Here is a 22152-nt window from a genome sequence, read left to right on the forward strand (position 1 = left end):
GTTTTTTCTTTTTCCATATCAAATTTCTTATTCTTAAAACTGGCTTTTCTTTCCTGGTACTGACTGGTGTATGTCCAGTATGACCAGTGATGTCATAAGACAGAATATATCATTTTTGGTGTACTCAGAGTTTGAGAAACAAAAAAAAAGCTTTTTATTTTACAACTGAAAAAACAAATTTGTGGAGGTGAAATATCTATGAGTAAAAAGTAGCAATGTTTAATATTTTGTTCCTTTTGTGAGGATTAAAGTCTTTTGGTTCAGGGTCAGAAGAATTAGATACTTACTGGTTAAGTCTGTCCACAAGATGCTCTGCAGCGTCATCATCTCCTTTTCCACCTTGCCTATCAGTGTTCTGGTAATAGCAGTACAATTAAATGCTCATCCTGTGGAACGCAGTGACTCAGAATTTCTAGAGTTTTATTTTAAATAATGTTTATTTTTAATTTAAAATATGCATATGTCCATGTGAACCACACTGTGGCATTTCTGTTATGGTTTCAGGTGACCTTCCCAGATAATTTCTTCCTTTGAAGGAAGTTTTGTTTTTTTTTATATTATGTGGAATAGCCTACATTTTATTACCACTTCTTTTCTGAAGGATAAGAAATTTAATGCCAAGAGACTATAAATAAGTAAAATAATTTTATTTGAAATCCTTACATCATCCACACATTTTTTCATAAAGCTTTTTATAAACATTGTGTACCACCTTGGCTCTTCCAAGAAGAATTAACAGTGATAAAATATTTGATTTAAACCACAATCTGAACAATTTAAATAAGTTGAAATTAGTTGACATGTGATTGATATTGATAAATGGAAACACTGGCTGTCCTGTAGTAATCAATGCATAGCTACAGCTGGTTGAAGGGGACCAAATCCATTGAAGAGGCGATTTGGTTCCATTTTACCAGCTCTAGCAAAGCATTGTGGTGCTGCTAGTCTGGGATCCAAAACAGTTTAATGTTTTTAATTTGTAAAATCATGGTTATGGACCTTCCACAAATGTTAAGAGATTCTCATATCAATATGAATGTAAAACCTTTTACTTTGAAGGCTCTTTTCCTACTATTTCCTACCCTCAAAGTGCGTAAGTCTTTGCCCTTTGACGCGTTGTTAGTACATTAAGGAGTTATCAATGTACATCTTTATTTTTAACACGTTTGCTTAATTCTTAAATGTAGACGGTGACCTGTTTCAAAACAAACACCATTTAAAAGAGCAAACAGACCATGATGTATTTCAGAGCAATGTTTTCTGTTTATCTTTGGGCAGCAAACCAAGTAAGTAAGCAAAATAGTTTAGGGAAGAGTCCTGCTAGGCATACTTTTCTACTGCTGCTGCTTTTTAAAAAATTATTATTAAAAGCTGCTATACTATAATGCTAAAGTATGATACTTAAGGACTAACAGCAAGTTGCTTACAGGGGGTGGAGGAATGAGTGGCCTTAAGAAAGTACATCATCTGCCCTTTGGTTTATAAATAGATCACACATGTATTGCTTAGACTTGTGTTGAAAGGAACTGCCCTGTGTGATAACTTATTTTTCTTTGTTTTTGCTTATGTAGTGTTACTAATCATAGGCTAATATTTAACCCTTTTAAAGGTCTAATTCCTTGAATTCTCTTTCATTTGAGGTATAGATTACTTCTCATTATCAGCTTTTAATGCATTGATTTGTGGTGGTTAGCAATACATCATGAATTTGAGTATTAAAATCTACCATTAAGACCCATAACAGCAAGTTTTTATTATAAGGTGATTTCAATATGGGGAAGGAATGTCTTCTGAAAAATACTCGTTTAAAATAAAAGTTTGAGAAATTATAGTTTGCCTGTAAGGTAAGTGCTCTCAGTGAAATACAGAGTAAAGAAATAGTTAACTGTTGTGAATCAAACTGGGAGAAGGTCAACACAAATTCAGGTAACAGTCAAACAATTCTCATATTAAGTATATTCTGCATCTGCTGGTGAAATTAATGTAACTACAATTCTTTCCATCATTTATTCTAATAGAAGTGAAACAGCTGTTAAATTGCCTGGACTTAAGTGCTGAAGATAGCAATAAAATAAAATAGAAGCAATGGCTTCTATTTTTACTAGTTCTATGGGAGCTGTTTAGCAGATCCAGTTGCTCAAGTGTGCTTTTGGATGGCAGTTCAGTTTCATATACTGGCCATATCGGGGTAAGGAGAGGCCATGGAAAAAAAATAGTACAGCATTTGATAATGTCAGCATCTGTTATCCTTGTCAGAGGGACAGTTGAAATGTTTGAGTTACACCAGTGTCAGCAGATGCCCAGAGTTTAATATGTACTCAGTTAAAAATGAACAGCTGATCTAAGTGATGGATGTGACATTTTAGAGTGATTGAAAATAGTCTTAGATATGTTAAGTTAAACTTGTAAACACTAGAGTCAGTATATAATTTTACTTTTTTGGATGAGTAACAGATGCTGTCATTTTATTTTCTAAAGATTATATGCTCAATGTTGTAGTAATGAGATTCTTAGTCACTGGAATGTTTTAAAATAAGTATTTAAAACTTTTGTACCTGTAGAATGATGAATATAATTGTTCATTATAAAACATGGGTTTAACAATACCTTTTGAGTAGTTTTATAGGGGAACCTCTACTTTTAAGGTATATATTTTCAGTTTTTGATATTTAGGGCATGTAAGTTAATCTTAACAAATGGAATATGAAGCTTTGCCATTCTGTTTGTGGATGATCAGAAAGAAGGGCTATTCTTGAGTAAATTAAGCTTTGAACTAATTTTTTCTTTGACAAGGTAGAATTTAAAAATTATGAACTTCTTGTAATTTCCAATAAATATGCAATAACTTATGTGCTATCATATCTAATAGAGTCATTCTCTCATTCTTTATAATCCACTGATAAAATGAAAATCATCTAACTTATTAAACAGAGAGAAAATTAACAACTGATAACTTTAGAGCCAATTCTATTCAACTGTAACACAAAATTTAAAATATGCTTTTGACACATGTCTGAACACTCCAGTCAAAATAAGACTTTTAGTAAGAAATGGTTAGAATATATGAATATTAGTATTTCTTTTTTTCTAAGTCTATCATAGTAGCTTAAAACAGGTGCTATTTATAAATTGTTGCTAAAAGCTTTATCATTTATAATTTTTATTAATATGTGTTATACAAAATAAAATTACATATTAATATCTCTAGCATACTATAAATTTTAATATCTCTAGCATACTATACATGGTAGGTCTACCATGTTTATAAAAAATTGAATTGCAATTTCATTGTGCCAATAAAGATAGTTTATCTGTATAAATTGGCTTCTTGACTATTGCTTTCATTTTATGTGCTTTCTTTGGAGAAAGCAAACTCAAGGATTATATAAGGAATAAATTAATTTCTTTTAAATATGTGCCCTGTTGACTTATAGCTGTTTCCTAGGATTTTGTCATTTTTCATGAATAAATATGATTTATTATAAATACTTAAAAAGCATTTAAAGTGGAAACTGAGTTAGGGACCTGATAAATTTGAGAAGGACAAGGACCACTTTTATTTTCTTTGAGAGTAGAGTTTTACATAGAAGATAGCTTTTTAAAGTTATAACTATGTCTTTAGTTTTCAAAAAAGAAAACCTAAAGCAACAAAAGTTGCTTCAGAAATTCCTCTAATATTAATAGATTACAAATTTATCAAAATATGAAGAACAGGTGTTAAAAATATAAATGAAGTCAGCTTTTGTTATATCTTGGTTTTCTTAACAAATAAGTCAACCCTGCTAATATAATATCTAAATTAAGATCAAATTGCAGAGACAGAAAATGGGTCATGTGTATCCCTCATTTTTTTGTGCTAGTAATACTGTTCTCTTTTGTATTCATATTTTAATCATGTGAGTAATTAATTTAAAAATGTAAAATGTAGTATGCTTTAAATTTATAAGATTTAAAAGGAGTTTCACGACAATTTTAAATCGATTTCAGTAGAACTTTTTCCTCACAATATAAACCTTAGTGATATTTAGTTTCCATCTGTAAGTAGTAGATACATTTTTCTGATGTTAGAATTGCCAAAGGCCATCTCTTTGATATTAGGTGAATTTACCATATGAAGGTCATTCACATAGCTGCAGTCTAGTTCCCGCTTGGTGGTTTATTGCCTACCAAAAATACATACTTCTTTACATTCCATAGCATTGTATGTTCATATGGGTACATAAAGAAGTATGTACTCTGAGTAGGTATTGCTAAGTTGTTAGCTGTAAAAACATGAAATGTTTTATTTTCCCATTTGTTAGTAAAACATTCAGCTTACTGATGGAGAGCTGGTAGATCATTTGCAGAGACTATCAAAGACTAAACTTTATAACAAATTTACCTGAGGCATGGCATTAGTGCCATTTATGGTTCCTTGTTCTTGGTGGACATAGACTTCTAGACATTGACCAATTATCTGTTGAACTTTGTCCTGGTTTGGTTCTTTTTGCAAGAGATTCACAGAATCAATGGGGATATAGAATGTATTTCAGAAATTGGTAAAATCGGCCTAGTGTTTCTTCATGGTCTTCAGAGCAAGTTTCTTCTTATTACTTGTAGTTTGTTTCTAGATCCTACAAGTAGACAGTAATTAATTCAGTGCAAATTCTTTTTACAAACTAAATACCTTATTAAAAACTTAACAGCCAGCCAATTAGCACTTCTTATGATATTGACTCTAAAGTTGAAACAACAAGGAAAAAAAACTAGATCATTTTAGAGTGAACTGAATGTTTAAAGATGACAGATTTTTTGTTAGTTTTTTTTTTAAAGTCTAGATAAGATCTCCTGATCATTTGAAAACTTGTTTGTTGCTCCTTTCTTTTTGTTAGTTGCTTACCTGAATTTTGCACTTTGGTGCTCCTGTTTGGGTTAAATACAAGTTCCAATAGATGTATTACTGTCTAATTTTAGTGAGTTCAAGTTGTTTTGATTCTTTAATTTTTTAAATATAAAGGATAAGTACCAGAACAGTCAACTTTTCCAAAGTCTCACTTAAAAGAACTGAAAGATACTAGCCTCTAAGTGGTTGGGTTTTAGCTTGATGATTTAGCATGAAAAGAAATTACAGTTGGTGAGTTGCTTTTTATTGCTGTGGTATTAAAAGGTTAATTTTTTAAAAAAACTGTGAGAAATTTTCAGATTTGAGAAAGGAGAAAAAAAAAAGGCACAGAAAGTAGAATTTCTGCAGCCTGTGATTACAAAGCTAGTGCAGCTCATAGAGAGCAAATCAGAATGGAGCGGTGGATATAGCCCAGGGCTACAGCAGTTCAGCAACGCAGCATTAGAATTTCACTGTGCATGTTCTGATTTATTTTTATGCCTAACTATTAGAGTAAGCATTAAAAAGTATTTTGTGATCTGTCAAGTTTCTTGGTTGACTAAACCTTGAAATAGTTAATACTTTTAAACAGATAGTATACTCAATAGACTACTGGAAGCAGAAAGTGATTTACTGGGGATTCAAAATCACCATTTAATCTGAAACAATAGAGACTAACTCTTTAGTAATGTAAATGACAGGAATGGATTTGTACAAGTTTGAGATCAAGAGTTATCTGTCATGATATTTGAACACTGTTCCTCTTTAGCACTACATAAGCTCTTTATTTGAACTGTGAAATTAGGCTGTGCCCAGACAGAATTTAATCTAACAATAAAAACATGTATTGAATAATAGATAAGCATGCAAAAAGTCATAAGCATCCTTAAAAGTACAGGCCTGTGGTGCTCTATTACCTGTAAGCTTAGTGTCAGGCAGCGTTAGCAGCGGGAGGAGAGATAATGACCCCGAGAGTCACATCAGCAGCAGCCATCTCATCTTGATTGTTCCTTCACTCTATTCGCTGAATCAGCGCTTCTTTTCATGAGCCGGGTGAAGTAAGGGGGAAGTATCAGTGAACACAGAACCTCACCTTTTAGGATAAATTTGATAAACAAATGAACAAACAAAAGTAAACCAGCCATCTTTTCCCACTCCCTTCCCTTATGCTTAAAAAAAAAAAAACAAAAAGGAAAAAAACCCCAAAAACTACAATAAAACTGAATTCGCATTGGCCATTTGATTTGGAAGGTCATATTACTAGTGTTGCACAGATACAAGTACCTTGTATCTGCTGTATTGAAAGTTAAGCAACCAGGGACAGTTGCTACAACGGCCAAGAAAAATGAACCTCACTTATTTCTCAGATGGACTGCTTCACAACAGGGGGAAAGGTTGCAGAGAAGGTTAATTTTATAATATAAAAAAAGACAAAAAAAACCCCAACAAAAACCAAAACACACCTTACTGCCCCCAAATAACTGAAGCGTTCACCCTGTTTTCCTTTGCCCACCAGAATACATTGGGTTCTTCTGACTTCTCAGGAAATATTCTGCATCTTTCTTGCTGTGAGGTTTTTTTTTTGGTTTTTAGTTTCCAGGATTAAATGGTAGATCTGTGTTGAAGCTACCTTGTCATATCCAGAGGTCATGTCTGCAAGCAAGGTCAGGACTTCCACATGGTCACTACAGAGGTTAACATATTCTTCCCTCAGTGGCCACAGGCTAAACTGTTACAGCTTTATAGGCAGCTAAGCATTTGAAACATGCACTCCCAGGCAAACAGGCTCCCTTGTGCCTCTCTCTTCCCTGACCATATTTAGTCAACCATAGCAAAAAATAGTCTCTCAGCTGTCGATTGTCGATCCAAAAGCTGAGGAAGCCTCTATCTTGCTTTCTGCCTATTGATTGTTCATCCTGCGGTCCAAACACTGCCTTGCCATTTGTCCTGCCCTTTTTTTTTTTTTTTCTAAAGCACTGCCAAATAAAGCGGTCTCTCATGTTTCCACTTACATTTCCCAGATTTTCACTGAGCTTGCGCTGAGACTAGGAAAGCCTGATGCGGCTGTCACTATACTTAGAAGCACTGCAGAGAAAAAAGGAAAGAGGAAAAATATTACCCTGGCTAGTAGCAAGATAGTCTTCAGACAGATATAGAACGAGTAAAATCCCTCTGCTGTCAAAATATATTTCACAACCTGATTTTTTTGTTGGTAAAAATATGGATAGTGTTACTTTATATAGCTAAGGTCCTGAAGGGACTTTGTAGTGTTAACATTAGAGCTAGTATGTTGCAATACATTTTTTTTAATTTAATGAATAATATTTGAATGGAAAATATGTAAAGATGGTAAGTAGAACCAATATAGTGAAGCTAGAAAGAGATTACTAAAGAAGAAAAGAGTAATGTGTAAATGAAATCTTGAAAATGCTACTTAAAACTTCTAATTCAGTGTCAGTTTAGTTAATTTTTTTTGTAGTGCTTAGGTGAAAAACAGTCTGGAATGCTTTTGAGTAATTGTGTACTTTTATGTTGAAACCATATATACTTACATAACTATTAAGATGCATTTTATTATTAATTAAATTCTATTTTACTTTCTAATGTGAAGTGGTTTTTTTTCCTCCCTTCTACACTGCCATTCCGCTTTAATTTTCTGAAATAGCATTTAGGCATGATCATTTCACACCTTACCCCAGACTTAAATAGTTACTAACTTGTCTGTAACTTTGCCACATAGTGTAAGTTGCAAAGGAAAAAGTAATTTTGCTCTAAAATTTAATAGCATTTTCACCATTAAGTTTAATACTGAAATTTATTTTTTAACTAGGGAGAAAAAAATACAACATCAAATCCAACAAACCTGTGGAGATACAATTTAAGATCTTACAAACCTAAGAATGCCCAAGAGAAACCAACTGTACCTTATTCTTAATTCAAATATAGTCTCTTAAGTATTGATCCAGTTAAGAACCAAGAAAAACTGTTATCAGTTTTCTGAGCTCATTCTCCTGCAAGGAAAGTTTGTCCTTGACATCCTTTTTGTCTCTAGCATCTAATAAACAGTGGTTTAATTATTTTGGATGGCTATTTTAAAAGTCACGCAAAGAATGCTTCTGTGTAGATGTTTGGCAGTTTTAAAGAGCCAGCTTTCCAAGATATTGAAATAATTTTAGACACACTGTGAGAAGATGACACATATCTTAAAGTGTAAGATAGGTTTTCAGGTTTCTAAATTGCTCTATATATGCTGACCATTTTGTAGCTGGGAAGTCCCCCACCCAAACAGACACTTATATAATGTTATGAAGGGCCAGGCACTCTTCTAAGCCCTTTTAAATTTTCATAACAACCTTATGAAATAGGATTTGTGATTCTTCTTACATTTTATAGATGAGGAAGCTGAGGCATTGAAGGTAAGTAACCTGCTCAAGTCATTAGCTGTTCAGTTTGCTGGTGCCAGAATGTGAACCCAGGTAGTCTGGCTTCAGACTGAGATCTTCGCCACTGTGCCTGCTGCTCCTCTGGTTTATAATAATGAAAGCAGTGAGGGAAGGGCCCTTGGGGACTGGAACATAAATCAAAAATGTCGCATGTTGCTAATCTTGCCTCAGGATGCTCAGAAAGATGATTGTTCATTTGATTGTTTCTTTCGTTCCATCAACAAAACTTTGAGCACCTAATCCTAGTTGCACGAAGGGAGTTTAAAGACAAGTAAAATGGGCTTCCCTGGCTTCTATAGGAGAAGGAGAAATAAGGGCTTATTAGTCATTTAAGAGATAATTTTAGTTGTGTTATTTTACGAAAGCTCAAATACTCACCTGTACAGCTCTTCTGCAGCCTGTGTTGTCATTGCATAGCTCTCATTTTGAGCTAAATTCTACTACATTACCAAATTTCTATTTAATGAGTTTAAGCTGAATTAACCTCTTAATTATGTTATCTGTCAAAAAAGAGTTTGTGGGGGGAAAAAAGCATATCAAAAAAATTAAAAAACATTTAAGTCATGTCTATTCATCACTATAAATAGATGAAAGAAAATAAAACTATTCATGTTCATTTGCTAAAGTGATTATCACAGATAGCATTTTGGTATATACCCTTCTAGGCTTCTTACCTCCATCCTTTTAGGTACTGATGTTTGTTGAATAAAAATGTTTTCAGACCGTTGCACACTAACCTGCTTTTAGTATGCCCCGAAGAACTGGGATTGATCAACTTTCTTAAGTTCCTTTGTGGATTCTGGACTGACCTGCTTTCATTATGTTTGAGAGGTTCTTCATTAACTCAGCACACATTTATTGAACACCTAATATGTGCTATAGCGCTATTCTAATGTCTTTTTATATTAAGTAATACTAATATGTAAGGCCTCTACAGTTTAGCTGCTATGGTTTATTTGGGGAAATGTTGCCTGTTTCTGAAGAAAGATTGCAAAGCATGGCAGGCCCTAAAAATGGACCCAGTGCCATTTGACTGTTACATACCGATGTAGACAGCTGTTTGTCCCCTCTGCTTCTTAGAACTCATTTGTTCATCATTCAGCAAACGTTTGAGTACTACCAGATGCCAGGGATTATGCTAGGCACCACTATTAGTTGTTCCGGAACTTAATGCTTCTTTGGCACTATTCACAGATGCCTGCTTAACTGGTAGTAAGATCTTATCCTTAAACCATCCATGTCCTTAACCTTTTGGAAAACAACCAGATTGAGAAATAAAGAAGAGTGAACGTTAGGGAAAATACCTCCAAATCATACTGTGCTCCATAAGTGAGAGTCTATTGTCTTAAAAAAATGAGTGATTTACTGAGCTGGTAATATCCTTATCCCAGCAACTCTGTGGGCCTTCGTGCTTGCAGCATAATAACAGTATCCTCTTAATTAACTGCGGTGCTATGGGGAGCAGCCAACCTTCATGGTTACATTGTGGGTTCCTCAGATTGTCTACCCCATGGGAAGAAAGGAGACAGACCACTCAGAGCTGCTCTGAACGTGAGGGTGAGGGGACCAGGGACTGTTCTGTTTTTCTCTTAGCTCGTCTTGCAGGCTGGGTCTGAAGATTGGCTCTTTTCCTGAGGTGTTGTGTTATTTGTTTTTGTTTGTTTGCTTTTTGTGGGGGGAAGGTCAGGAGTCAACATTAATTAGCAGCTTTCTAATTAAGGTGAGAGGGTGCTAGGTCTCTGTTAAAATTAATCTACCCCAGATCTCCAGTGTAGAAGAATTCCAAATAATTTATGTAGATACTCCACCTTCAAGGAGATGGAGTATAGCTTTCCATTCCTTAAGTTTAGGCTGTGCATTGTGACTCTGTTCCAAAGAGTACATGGTACAGTGTAGTATTCTGTAGTGTAGAAGTGGGGAGAAAGAGTAACTCTAGAGTGGAGAAACCTGACAAACACTCCCTCTGGCAGATGATCATGGTTCACCTCAGCAGTGACAAGTCATGTTGCTAGCATGTGCCCTGGCTGTGACGTGATGGAGTGGCACTACCTCTGAGACCTTCCTCCTCAAAACTCATAATCCCAATGTAATCATGGGAAAAACAGACAAATTCCAACCAAGGAGCATCCTACAAAGTAACTGATGAGTACTCCTCAACACTGTCAACATCATCAAAAACAAGGAAAGTCTAAGAAGTTGTCACAGCCAAGGGGAGCCTAAGGAGGCCTGAGAGCTAAGTGTGGCATGGTACTCTGGAGCAGGAAAAGAACATCAAATAAAAACTAAGGAAATTGGAACGAAGTATGGACTTTAGTTAATAGCAGTCAGTGCTGGTTCATTAATTGTAACACATGTATTATACTAATGTAAAATTTTAACACTAGGGGTGAGGAATTCTGTACTATCTTCACAGTTTTCTGTAAATTTAAAATAGTTCTAAAATGAAAAGTTTATTTAAAAACACCAAAAACAAAAATTAATTTGCCTTCTCCTGGCTAGTTGACGGTTGGCTTTTGCGTTAATTGTGATTTGGGCTGTCTACAGTATTTCTTCACAACTTATCCCAACTAATCAGGAGTTGATTTTGTTGTAATTCCATTGTCAACAAAATAATAAGTTTAGTCTCATATTCTTTTAAAAGTATATGAAAGCCAAATGTGTATTTCAGAAAAAAATTTTATCCAGACCAATCTTATCTTAAAAAGGTTTAGTTATTTTAAAGGGAGCTTTTTTACTTGAATGCTGTTAATTTTGAATTTGTAAAAATTGTGAAATGATTAGATTTGTGTGGAAGTGGTATAAAGTGTAGGTTTGGAAGGGGGTTGTTACATATGTTCAGAGGAAAGGTAATGGAAGCATATCTAAAGAATATTTGGGTCCATGGGAGAGAATAATTGTAGTTTTAAAAGGGAAAACCAACAGAACAAATTGAATGTAGGAATAAGAAGGGACGAAAAGATCTTGAATGATTCCCAGGTTTCCGACTTGGGTGGCTGGTTAAATGGTAATACAAATAACCAAAATCAAGAATACAGAAAGAATTCTTGGGAATGAGAAAAGGGAATTTGTGATGTGTAGGTTATAGGTCTATAATCTTAGAACTGTAATAATACTATTATATTGAAGGGTTTTAGACTCTGTACTAAAACATTCTACCTACGTTATCTCATTTAATTCTTACATAGCAATCCTATGATATTTTACAGAGATTTCTGTGGAAGTTTGGTATTAGAGATGAATCATGACTATTTGTTGCAGTTAGAGATACGCGATATAATGGGTGAGAGCATATAGTTGGGTCTTCACAGGACCAGAGTATGGACCTTGACTTTATTGGTCCATAGAGATGACTAATACTAGTTAACGTTAATACAGAATGCCAAATTACTATTCACAGAAAGAAATATTGCTCAGTGGATTATAGTACTTACACCAGCTGATCAATAGATTTTTTTTTTCCCCTGTGGGAGCAGTGAAAAAAAGGAGGAGAAATCTATGAAAAGCTAAGTTAAAAATGGAAATTGACTAGTGAGACAGCTGGTTGGATGATCTTAATGGACAGTGTCATCAACCTGTGATGACTTTGCATATGAGGATGTACTGAAAACTGATAGCATTCTCCTGATTTGCCTGGAGGGTAAGTTAGACTAGGGCTGAGGTCTTTTTTCCTGGATAATACTGATAATACACTGACAAATTATTGTTCTCATTCTTTATCCAGGCTTCATATGAACCATTTCTTCACTCTCTTTTTAATCAATCATTATTTTCCAGAAAAAGACCCAATTTTCTTTTTTTTTTTTTTAATTGTAATTTAATCTTGGTGATTCCTTATTTAATCATTCATTTGTTTATTTTTTAATCCCGATTCAACTTCTGGATCTCCTCTTCTACAAATCTCTTTTTCTCTAGTATCCATTTGTTTTATTTACTTAATCCACTGTTGTCTGGTATATTCATCTCATTTGCCAATGTAAGACTGTTTCTGTGGGAAATCAGAAATTACCATTTCTCTTTAAAATAGAATTGCTAGTATTCTGATAATCTAATCAGTTTAAAACAAGGCATTTGGATTAATTCCAAATTTCTTTCCATTTTTATTTTTAATGATATATTTCTTAATGTCTCAGAATTGTGAAGAGGAAAGATATTTTAATATGGTTTTTCTGTGGTGCAATTTCAACACTTATTTAAGTGGGACTAATTAACAGAATAGATTTATTCTGGAAAACAACTTGCTCCCTGAAAATCTCAATTTTGCATTTTAACATTAGGATTTGATATACTTTGCAGAATGTGATATAGAAGGGACTAGGGGTATTTTTTGTCACTGCCAACGGTAGCCTGGTACTGCTTTTTCCTTGTTCTGACAGGTCAGTTACATGGATTGTATAGAGGGGAAAAGCAAAAAGGCACGAAGTAATGAGAATGCAGAGAAGCAGTAGGCTTTCAAGAATACATAAGATCTACTTCCTTTTAAATGCCTTAGTAACTTTCTGAGCCTCTGGTTCTTCTTTTTGAGGGACCTCAGCTTTCCCTACATTGTTCACATATGAAATGCAAGAAGGAAGAACAAGTGAAAACTATTAATGTCTTCTGTTACCACCATTTCTCTCAACACAGTTACATCACAATTTTTCTTTATAACATGTGTTTACCTTATTATTTTTAACAATAACATTTTGCCTTTAATAAACTTTTTTCATATGATTTAATACTTGTATCTTCAAAACTATTCAAAGGATTTATAAAACTATAAATTCTGTTTCTCACATGGTCATATGTGTAAGGTAATAGATAATGTATGGCATTAGCATCACGGTTATGTCAAATGCAAACACTCAGTAGTATGTTGTTGTATCAGTACTTTTCCCTGTTAAGAATTTGAGTCAAAGTCTATGTAATTTCTAGTATTTTATTTTAATCCACTGAATGAAGAGGTTTAGAATCTTTATGATTACTGAAAACAAACTAAAGCAGGAATCTTTAGCTTTGTATGAGGTCCATGAATGGCACTTAGGGGTTTTTGATTCCCTCAAAAGTTTATGTAAAGATTTTTATGTGCATTTCTCAAGAGAGAGTTCATAGCTTTCCAAAGATTTCAAAGAAGTCTGTCACCCATGAATAATAATTTGTAGCTTCAGTAACAGCAACTGAAGGGTATCTTTATGTTTTGATTCTCAATTTACCTTGGGTCATAAACCTGTTAAAAATCTGATAAAAACTATAAACTTCCAAATTTGAGTACAGTTGTAAAGGTTCTTGGATCCTCCAAAGCCTGTTCTCAGCCTTCTTGTTCTCACTTCCTATGTGGGATTCATAGACCACTACCATTAAGGAAACATGTTCTGGGTCATGGTAGGCCTTAGTCTTGTTATTTTAGGGGCTTGCAGTTTCATTTACTCACATTCTTATTCTGCATCTTCAGACTGTTTCTCCATTCACTTATAACATTGCTCTATTTCAAATTTTTAGCTCTCATATATATCACCTTAGAAAGAACTATCCCTATATATCTTACTATTATTTCTTGCCCTTTTATACTCTACTGGCACTATTTTAAAAGCTTTTCTCCTATGTGTTTAGTGCCTTTTTTAGGCGTGTCTAATACATGTTATCAGTGTTGTCTGTGCCAAGTCAAGTACTCTTTACAGGAGTAGTTATTTTAGGTCTGTCTTTAAAAAACAAACAAGTAGTGAATAGATATATTAAGGGGGCTTTTTTCCAAAATTATGTTATGAGCTTTCCACATAAAATGTGTATGTTAAGAAAAGTTACTGATGTATGGTAAGAAAAGTTGCTTCTAATTTTACTTTCCTTTTTGAGAGGTAGGTTAACTTTTTCTTTACAAAGAATCATTTATTGATAATTAGTTCCCCTCATCTTTTATGGTTTAATCTTTGGTACTCTTTAGGATAACTTTGTCTTCTTTGCTTTGGAAATACTTTGTTACCATATATTAAATTTTAAGTATTAGATTCTAGTGACCATTTTGTGTGTTTTGATATCAACTGGACTTAGCTCTGCTAAATGACGTATATTACATTTTTAACTCTGCAGAGTTCATGATAATCTGCCAGTTAACATAAAATTTGTCTTACTTAACACTATTTTTTCTACTTTGTTGTTACCTGGCTGTTCTGTATTAACTCTTCCATTAATATATACTATTCCAATTGAACCTAAGCAATTCTGCAAAGCTGAAATTGTATCCTTATTAGGGTGTATTTCTTTTCTCTTTTGTTTTCCCTTTGTAACACTCTCATTCTATTTTTATTCTAGTCTCCAAATAGTGATAATTTGTTTTGCTCTTAAAATTAAGTATCAAGAGGCTATGCATTTGAGATTTAGAGATTTGAATTTCTGATTGTCTCTAAGGGCATAATTTTCTTATAAAGAGGAGTATTTTCATTTGATTTCAAAAGTTTGTTTTGAATATTTATTCTAAAGAAAATAGTAAAATATTTAATTAAATACCAAATTAATGTAAATTTGATTTTCAGTGCAATGCGTGTTTTACTATCTAAATTACCAAGACCGTGGATTGTGGATGAGAAGAAAGATGATGGTTATACTGCCCTGCATCTGGCTGCCCTTAATAATCATGTAGAAGTGGCTGAACTGTTGGTACATCAGGTAGGAAAAGCAGTTCAGTAATTTTTAACAATTTTGAATCATTGCTGTTCATTTATTTATTACTTCATCAACTACCTGTAGGTTACAGTTAAAATCCATGATGATACAAATTCAGATGTAGTGTGAATTCAGTCTTCTGCCTAACATTGGTTGTTAATGGTCATGTGTGTGTGTGTGTGTGTGTGTGTGTGTGTGTGTGTGTGTGTGTGTGTGTGTGTGTGTGTGTGTGTGTAAGGGTTGGGGTTAGATCCTTCAGTCTCCAGAATTCCCTCTGCACAATCTTCCTGGTTTGGTCCAACGAAATGGGCTTCGACTAAAAGGGATTTTCCAGGATTGCTGCCACTGTTGTGGAAGTATCACTCAGCCTCAGGACCGGGAACCATCATGTTGTTATCTAAGCTGGTGTGGCCACTTGCTGCCAAGTAACACCAGGCTGCAGCCAGAATCTGCTGCTGGACCCCTGGAATCTGTGGCTTACCTTAGTCATTTCATTCATTTCAGCCATCTTATTGATGGCTCTACATTTTTATGAGATTGAATTTGGGGGGAACTTATTTATTGCAATTTCATGATGTTTGGTATATTCAGCAAAATTTTTAAATGTTTCAGTCAAGCAGATGCCATAGAGAAGCACTGAAGTTACCAGAGATTTATCTGTGGTCCCTGACTTCAAGGAACTTACAGTGTAGTTAAGAAGATGAAACAGTAGAAAAATTTAGTAGATAGAACGTTATGTATAATGTCTATCTTATGATCTAGGACCTACATAGATCTAGATCTATGATCGAAGCTACAGAAATTTAGATAAAGAAATAGTTCAAAAGTTAAACTACCTTTCCCCTGCCATTGTAAGCCTTTATTATTAAAATTAATTCTTTTAGAAGTATTGTTAATTACGATAAATTCCTTTTCATCCAAAATGCAGATGACTGACCTTAAGCTAATACCACACTGTCTAGGTTATTGTTCCTTTATAGTAAGTCTTAAAATCAGTCACAGTAAGTCCTTTAACGTTGTTCTTATTTATCAAGACTACTTTGCATTCTAGATCTTTTGGCTTCCTGAGTATACTTTAGAATCAGATGATTAGTTTCTATTTAAAGTCTTTGGGAAGTTTGATTGCGCTTGTACAAATTAGATTTATCTTTAAGTAATTTTTTGAGGCTACTATAAATTCTGTTGTTTTAGAATTTCAATTTCTAGTTGTGTATTGCCAATATTTAGAATTATAATTATTTGGTGTATTTACCATGTACCCTGTGACCTTGCTTAAATTATCATTCACCATTGGGAAAACAGAAATTACAACGACAGTGAGATACTACTAATCACCAACCACAATAACTAAAATTAGAAAGGCCAGGCAAACCAAGTGTCGATTAGAATGTGGAGCAATTAGAATTCACAAACATTGCTGGTATTTTTCAAAGTAGCCATATTGAATAACAATTTGGCAGTTTCTTATAAAGTTAAACATGTATTCAACCCAGTAGTCTGACTTCCAGGTATATATATCCAGGAGAACTGAGGGCACATTTCCATGCAAATACTCCTACTAAACATTTGTAGCAGTTTTGTTTCTAATAGCCCTAGACTGAAAGCAGACCAAATGTTCATCAGCTAGTGCCTGAGTAAACAAATCACGGTTTGTCCATACAATGAACGTTACTTTGGAAAAATCTATAAACGATGGGAAAAGTTCAGGAAACTTAAAAAAGAGATCCCTCCCTTTCTCCATTTATATGAAAACAGACATGATAAGAAGATAAGCTGAGATCAGGTACCTAATGATTGCACCAAAAGAGACATAAATAATAAAAACAAACCAGAAACTCCCATGTTCCAGAACATGTCATAGCATTTCCAGAGTTTCAGCAATTCCTGATGCTCTAAGCAAGTGCACAGGTGTGGTGTCAGAGTTGTGATCAGAGGGCATGAATGATTCTGACACATAAAGAGTATGATAATGTTTATTTTTTGAATCTGTAGCCCTTAATTTTAGTTTTTTTTTTAATGCCAGACATTGTGCTAGGCAGTTTGACATGTTATTTTTCTTAGTCCTCACGTTGGCCCTGTGAAATAGTTTGTGCTGTTACCATTTTGGAGCTGAGGGAATAGGCATGAAATGATACAGCGCCTGCTTAAGTTCACAAAGCTCATAGCAGACAACGCTTGAACCTAGGTCCAAAGACACTAAGTTCAGTGCTTTTGCTTCTCAGTCCTTCTCCTCTGACCTTGGCATCAGCTGTTCTCTTGTAGTCCTTTGGCTATCCCAGGGCCCTGGAGGGACTTTCTGCTCATCCTTCAGGAAGTGTTTGTACTAAGTAAGCCTTGTCTTCTCACCCTCCAGCAAAGTTCCTTTCCTCTGAATGAAGAGGAGCTCAATTATGCAGCAAGAGGAAGTGACCTTATTAGGTCATTAAAACAAATCTAAATCTAATAGGAAGACTCATTAATGTATTTTCAGGAAATACTTACAGTTAAAACAAGCTGATTATCTCCATTGCTCTATGATGGGGATTGGAGGGGAGCTGTGTTTGGCTCTGTTCTGTACTTTGTCCTTTAACTGTACTTAGAATCACCATAATAAAAATAATTATTTTAAACTTGCCGTTCTACTTCAGAAAGTTTTCTGCCCCATCCACTTCCTCCTGTAGTACCCACATCTGTTACCATGTGAGCACAGTGTCCCCGCAGCTGGAGGAGAGGTGTGGTCAGCAGTGTCCGGTGATACCGATTCCTCACAAAGAGTTACCGTTTAGTGTGCTTCCCTGTAGTCACGTGTCACTGTGTCGGCTTTGTTCTTCTTCAGGGTAACGCAAACCTGGATGTCCAGAATGTGAACCAGCAGACTGCCCTCCACCTTGCTGTTGAGCGACAGCACACCCAGATTGTGAGGGTAATGTGTCCACGAAAGTGAATCTTAGCTTATTAGTGATATGTTATTCATTTCATTTCTCAAAAGGCATAGTTACATATAAAAATTACCATTTTAGGCTCATGTTTTTTTATGAGTTGGGTAGCTTTTTAATTTGTAATAGAGAAAATCTTAAAACTCTGAGATACAAAAGTCTTTATAATTTTTTTGCCAGATTTGTAAATTCCCAGAATATTATATCAGAGAATTTCAAAGTAATGTATAAATTTGCTTTTTTTTTTTTTAAGTACACTCCCCTTTAATTTTTTAAATTGAGAATGAAAGGCTTTGGCTGGACATTTGCTGAGCAGATTCCAGAAAAGCTGACATACATAATTTTATTTTACTAATCCGGTGATTCCAGATAAAATACTTGAATGATTATCTGTTTAAAACTTTTTTTGTGGAGGAGCAATTCTTAAAGTTTGGGGGCTGAACCAGCAGCAGCAACATCACCTATGACATTGTTAGAAAAATTGTTGGGCCCCACCTCAAACCAACCAGATCAGGACCTCCCAGGGTGGGAACTAGCAATCTGAGGTTTAACAGGCCTCCACGTAATTCTCATGCACGTTCACATTTGAGGAGCTGTCCTAGGGAAACATTATATGTGATCTCTTTGGAACAAAGTAAATGAAACAAAACAAACCAAAAAAATGACAGCTTGCAAAGACAGGTAAGACTATATGCTTGAGATTGTTTTCTATGTGTGGTGTTTTTCTAAAACTAATAGCATTTGTAGAAAGGAATAGGGAACTTGTTAAAGCACTATAAGCAGTTTTATATTCACTACTTAAAATATACATTGAGATATATCAATTATGCATTTTATGTAAGAGGTTGTAGTTTAGCAAACACTTCACATTTATTATTATTTAAAATTCCTGTTGCCAAAAAGTCTTCATTTATCTCTTGATATTTGCACTTTCCTTATAAGCATACATTTGTAGAAAATTGACCAAAGAGAATGGTATAAATAACTTCTGCTTGTTTGTTTTAATAATAGAAGAATTTTTAATATTATGATTTGGTCTTATTGGAAATACTTTAAATATCCTGACTCATATATCTTAAATTAAAAGGAGACAAAAATATCCTAAATTTCCCCTGGTTATCTTGATTTTAGAGTAGATGAATTAAGCAATATATTGGTTCTTATTTCTTCCTGCTTTCTTTAATTCAGTATATTTGAATTATTTGAATAATCAGACTCATCATTATTTGTAAGGGGTCACAGGGGTATAGAGCAGTAGCAAGCAGATGCATAAAAATAACTAGCTTTCGTGACAACCCCATCAGGTAAGTTCAGGGCTCTCCCACTTTTATTTTAGAGATGTTATTTCTTGTGAGTGGGATACTTTAGCAAAATGAGATGTTTTTCCCTTTTAGCTTTTGGTCCGTGCAGGTGCCAAGTTAGATATTCAGGATAAGGATGGGGATACTCCTTTGCATGAAGCCCTGAGGCATCACACCTTGTCTCAGCTACGTCAGCTTCAAGATATGCAAGATGTGGGGAAGGTCGATGCTGCCTGGGAGCCGTCCAAAAACACAGTGAGTAAAGATCATCTCTAGTTCAGTACCAGTGGGAGCATCTTTTAGTGTATGATCTTACTATTTATAGCTAATTTAACCTGCGTATGATAAAATATTTTACCAGGGCTACAAATGTGGAAATTTAGTTTATGAGCTAAATACTAGTCAATACTAACTATATTGTTTCACATTCTTACTAAAGGTTGTTTGGTTCTCCTTTTGTAACTTCAGCCATTCAGACAGGAGCGTTGTGTCTTGTGGTTTTAGTTTACATTTCCTTATGACTGCTGGTATTGAACATCTTTCCATTTGCTTGTTCACCACCCACGTATATTTGATGAAGTGTCTGTTCAAACCTTTTGTTCATTATTTTGTTGGGCTGTTTTCTTACTGTTGAATTTTGAGGGTTCTTTTTATAATCTGAATACAAGTTCATTATCAGATATGTACATACTTCCGCCCAGTCTCTGGCTTGTCTTTTAATTCTTTTAACTGTTTTTGGAAGGGCAGAGGTTCTTAATTTTAATGAAGTCTGGTTTACCAATTTTTTCTTTTATTGTTTGTGGTTTTTGTGTCCTGAGAAATCTTTGCTAAATCCAAGGTCACTACAATTTTCTCTTATTTTGTACTAGAAGTTTATAAAGTTTTAGCTGTTACATTTAGGTCTGTGATTAATTTTGAGTTAATTTTTATATAATATGGTATGATGTATGGATCAAAGTTCTTTTTTTTTTTCCCTTTGTGGATATCTAGTCATTCCAGCCACATTTGTTGAAAAGACTACTTTTTCTACTGACTTGCCTGTTATGCCTTTATCTAAAATCAGTTCTGTTCTATTGATCTGTGTCTAGCTATGTGATGCCAACCCACTGTCTTGATCACTGTAGCTTTATAATAAATGTTGAAAGCAGGTAGTGTAAGTCCCCCATCTTTCTTCCTCTTTTTCTAAGTTGTTTAACTATTCTAAGTCCCTCACCTTTCTGTATGAATTTTAGAATCATTTTAAGAATGTAAAGGGATTCTGAGACCAAAGTGTTTGAGAATTGCTGCCTTTCTGCATGACCATGGGTAAATAACTCGTATGTGTCTCGTTTTTCTCATTTTAAAATGAGGGGAAGAGAGTAACTACTTCCATAAGGTTGTAAAGATTAAGTAAGTTAATTCGTGGAAAGCACTTAAAATAGTTCTTGGTCCATTGTAGATGCTCCATAAATGTTAACAATTATTATGACTATTCCCAGGAAAGATGTTTGAGTCAGTAACTCAGGTGATACCAGAACCTGACTTGTCTCATTCTCCATTTCTTGGCTCAATTCTTAGTTCTTGGTTCTTTTCACAGTGTCTTTCCCCTTATTGTTCAAGTTGGCTCCTAGCAGCTCCAGGAGCCAAGTTGAGTAGAAATGGAAGTACTGTTTCCTCAGTATCTCAATCAGAAGTCCTGTTCTTGAGTTTTATTGGCCTTAATTGACCTGATTTGGGTTCTGTATCATCCCTGAACTAATTATATTAGATGAGGTGGATATCTGAGTGGTTTGAACCATCTTTGGTCCACCTCTAAAACTGGAGAGTGAGTCAGTTCTCAGACTATATGCCTGAGGAAACGGTGGGTAGGTGAGATGGGGAAAGGGATATTTGGACTGCAACTCATCAGTGCCAACCACATCTACGTAGTGTGTAAGTTCTTTCCAGACATGTTTTTCACGCACACAAACATATTCATATATATATATATACACACACACAATCATATACACATACTTAACATATATATATATTTAATGATAAGAGTGGGTAATAGGTTCCTAAAGGGAAAATAATGACTCTTTTCATTTGATTTCAGTTAATAATGGGACTTGGTACCCAGGGGGCTGAGAAGAAGAGTGCAGCATCAATTGCCTGTTTCTTGGCTGCCAATGGTGCAGACCTTAGCATTCGAAATAAGAAGGGTCAGTCTCCACTTGATCTCTGTCCTGATCCAAGTCTCTGCAAAGCACTGGCAAAGTGTCATAAAGAAAAAGTCAGGTTTGTATTATTTATTATCATAAAACCTAATATTCTGTACATAAAGTATTGTGTGGTTTTGCGATGGAAGACTTGATTACTTGAAAGTCTTTGTCTTTGCCCTTCCTCTGTCTTTGCTTTGACACTTTCTTCTCTGAAAATGTTACCTACAGATAGCACGTCTCTTATTTCATGTTGTATTTTCTTCATTGTTAAATATGAAGCTTTATGCATAATAAGGTCGAAGAAACTTTTCTGAACTATTCTGATCTTCCAGTACTCCTGTATGTTATAGGAATTTATCTGTAAGAAAGTCTCACTAGTGAAATTGCTGGGGTTAATGTTCTATGTATTTAAAATTTTAGTGAACTTCCAAATAGGTTACATGCTCACCAAAAGGGTCTATCTCACACAAACTCTGTAGTAATTCTAGGACCCTGCACAGTGCCTGACAGGCACTCAGTAATTGCCAATGAAGGATTGAAAGAATAAGCAAATGAATGAACCAGTTCCTGATAGAGTTTTCTCTAAAAATGATCATTCCACAGTTGTCTTCTTTTCTAAAAGTAAAATAAGCCAATGATTTTATTTATTGTTTACAGTATAACTAAATTTCTTATTAGGTATTACAGACATACAAAAGTACATCTCATTACTTTTTTATCCAAATGGTGCTGTGCAACTATTATTGCCCTTTATCCCTGGTTCTTGTCATTGAACATTTCAGTACTTGTCCCCTGACCTTTGTGCTTTCTTTCTTT

The 22152-nt window shown here is 34.5% G+C and overlaps 1 protein-coding gene and 1 long non-coding RNA gene across 2 annotated transcripts in view; one reads left to right on the forward strand and one right to left on the reverse strand.

The window, feature by feature from the left end:
- MIB1 (mindbomb E3 ubiquitin protein ligase 1) overlaps positions 1–22152 on the forward strand; it is a 93869-nt gene that overhangs the window by 53097 nt on the left and 18620 nt on the right. The window contains 4 exon segments of the mRNA XM_006191768.3: positions 14808–14940; positions 17753–17839; positions 19247–19408; positions 21231–21412. Coding sequence (XP_006191830.2) covers positions 14808–14940; positions 17753–17839; positions 19247–19408; positions 21231–21412 — 564 coding nt within the window.
- Positions 631–6943, reverse strand: LOC106730533. The gene is made up of 3 exons (XR_001366995.2): positions 6492–6943; positions 5779–5954; positions 631–4613 (listed from the first exon to the last, which is right to left on the reverse strand). It is a non-coding gene; the product is annotated as an uncharacterized LOC106730533 (long non-coding RNA).

Source organism: Camelus ferus, chromosome 24, assembly GCF_009834535.1.
Source record: "Camelus ferus isolate YT-003-E chromosome 24, BCGSAC_Cfer_1.0, whole genome shotgun sequence".
Lineage (NCBI taxonomy): Eukaryota > Metazoa > Chordata > Mammalia > Artiodactyla > Camelidae > Camelus > Camelus ferus.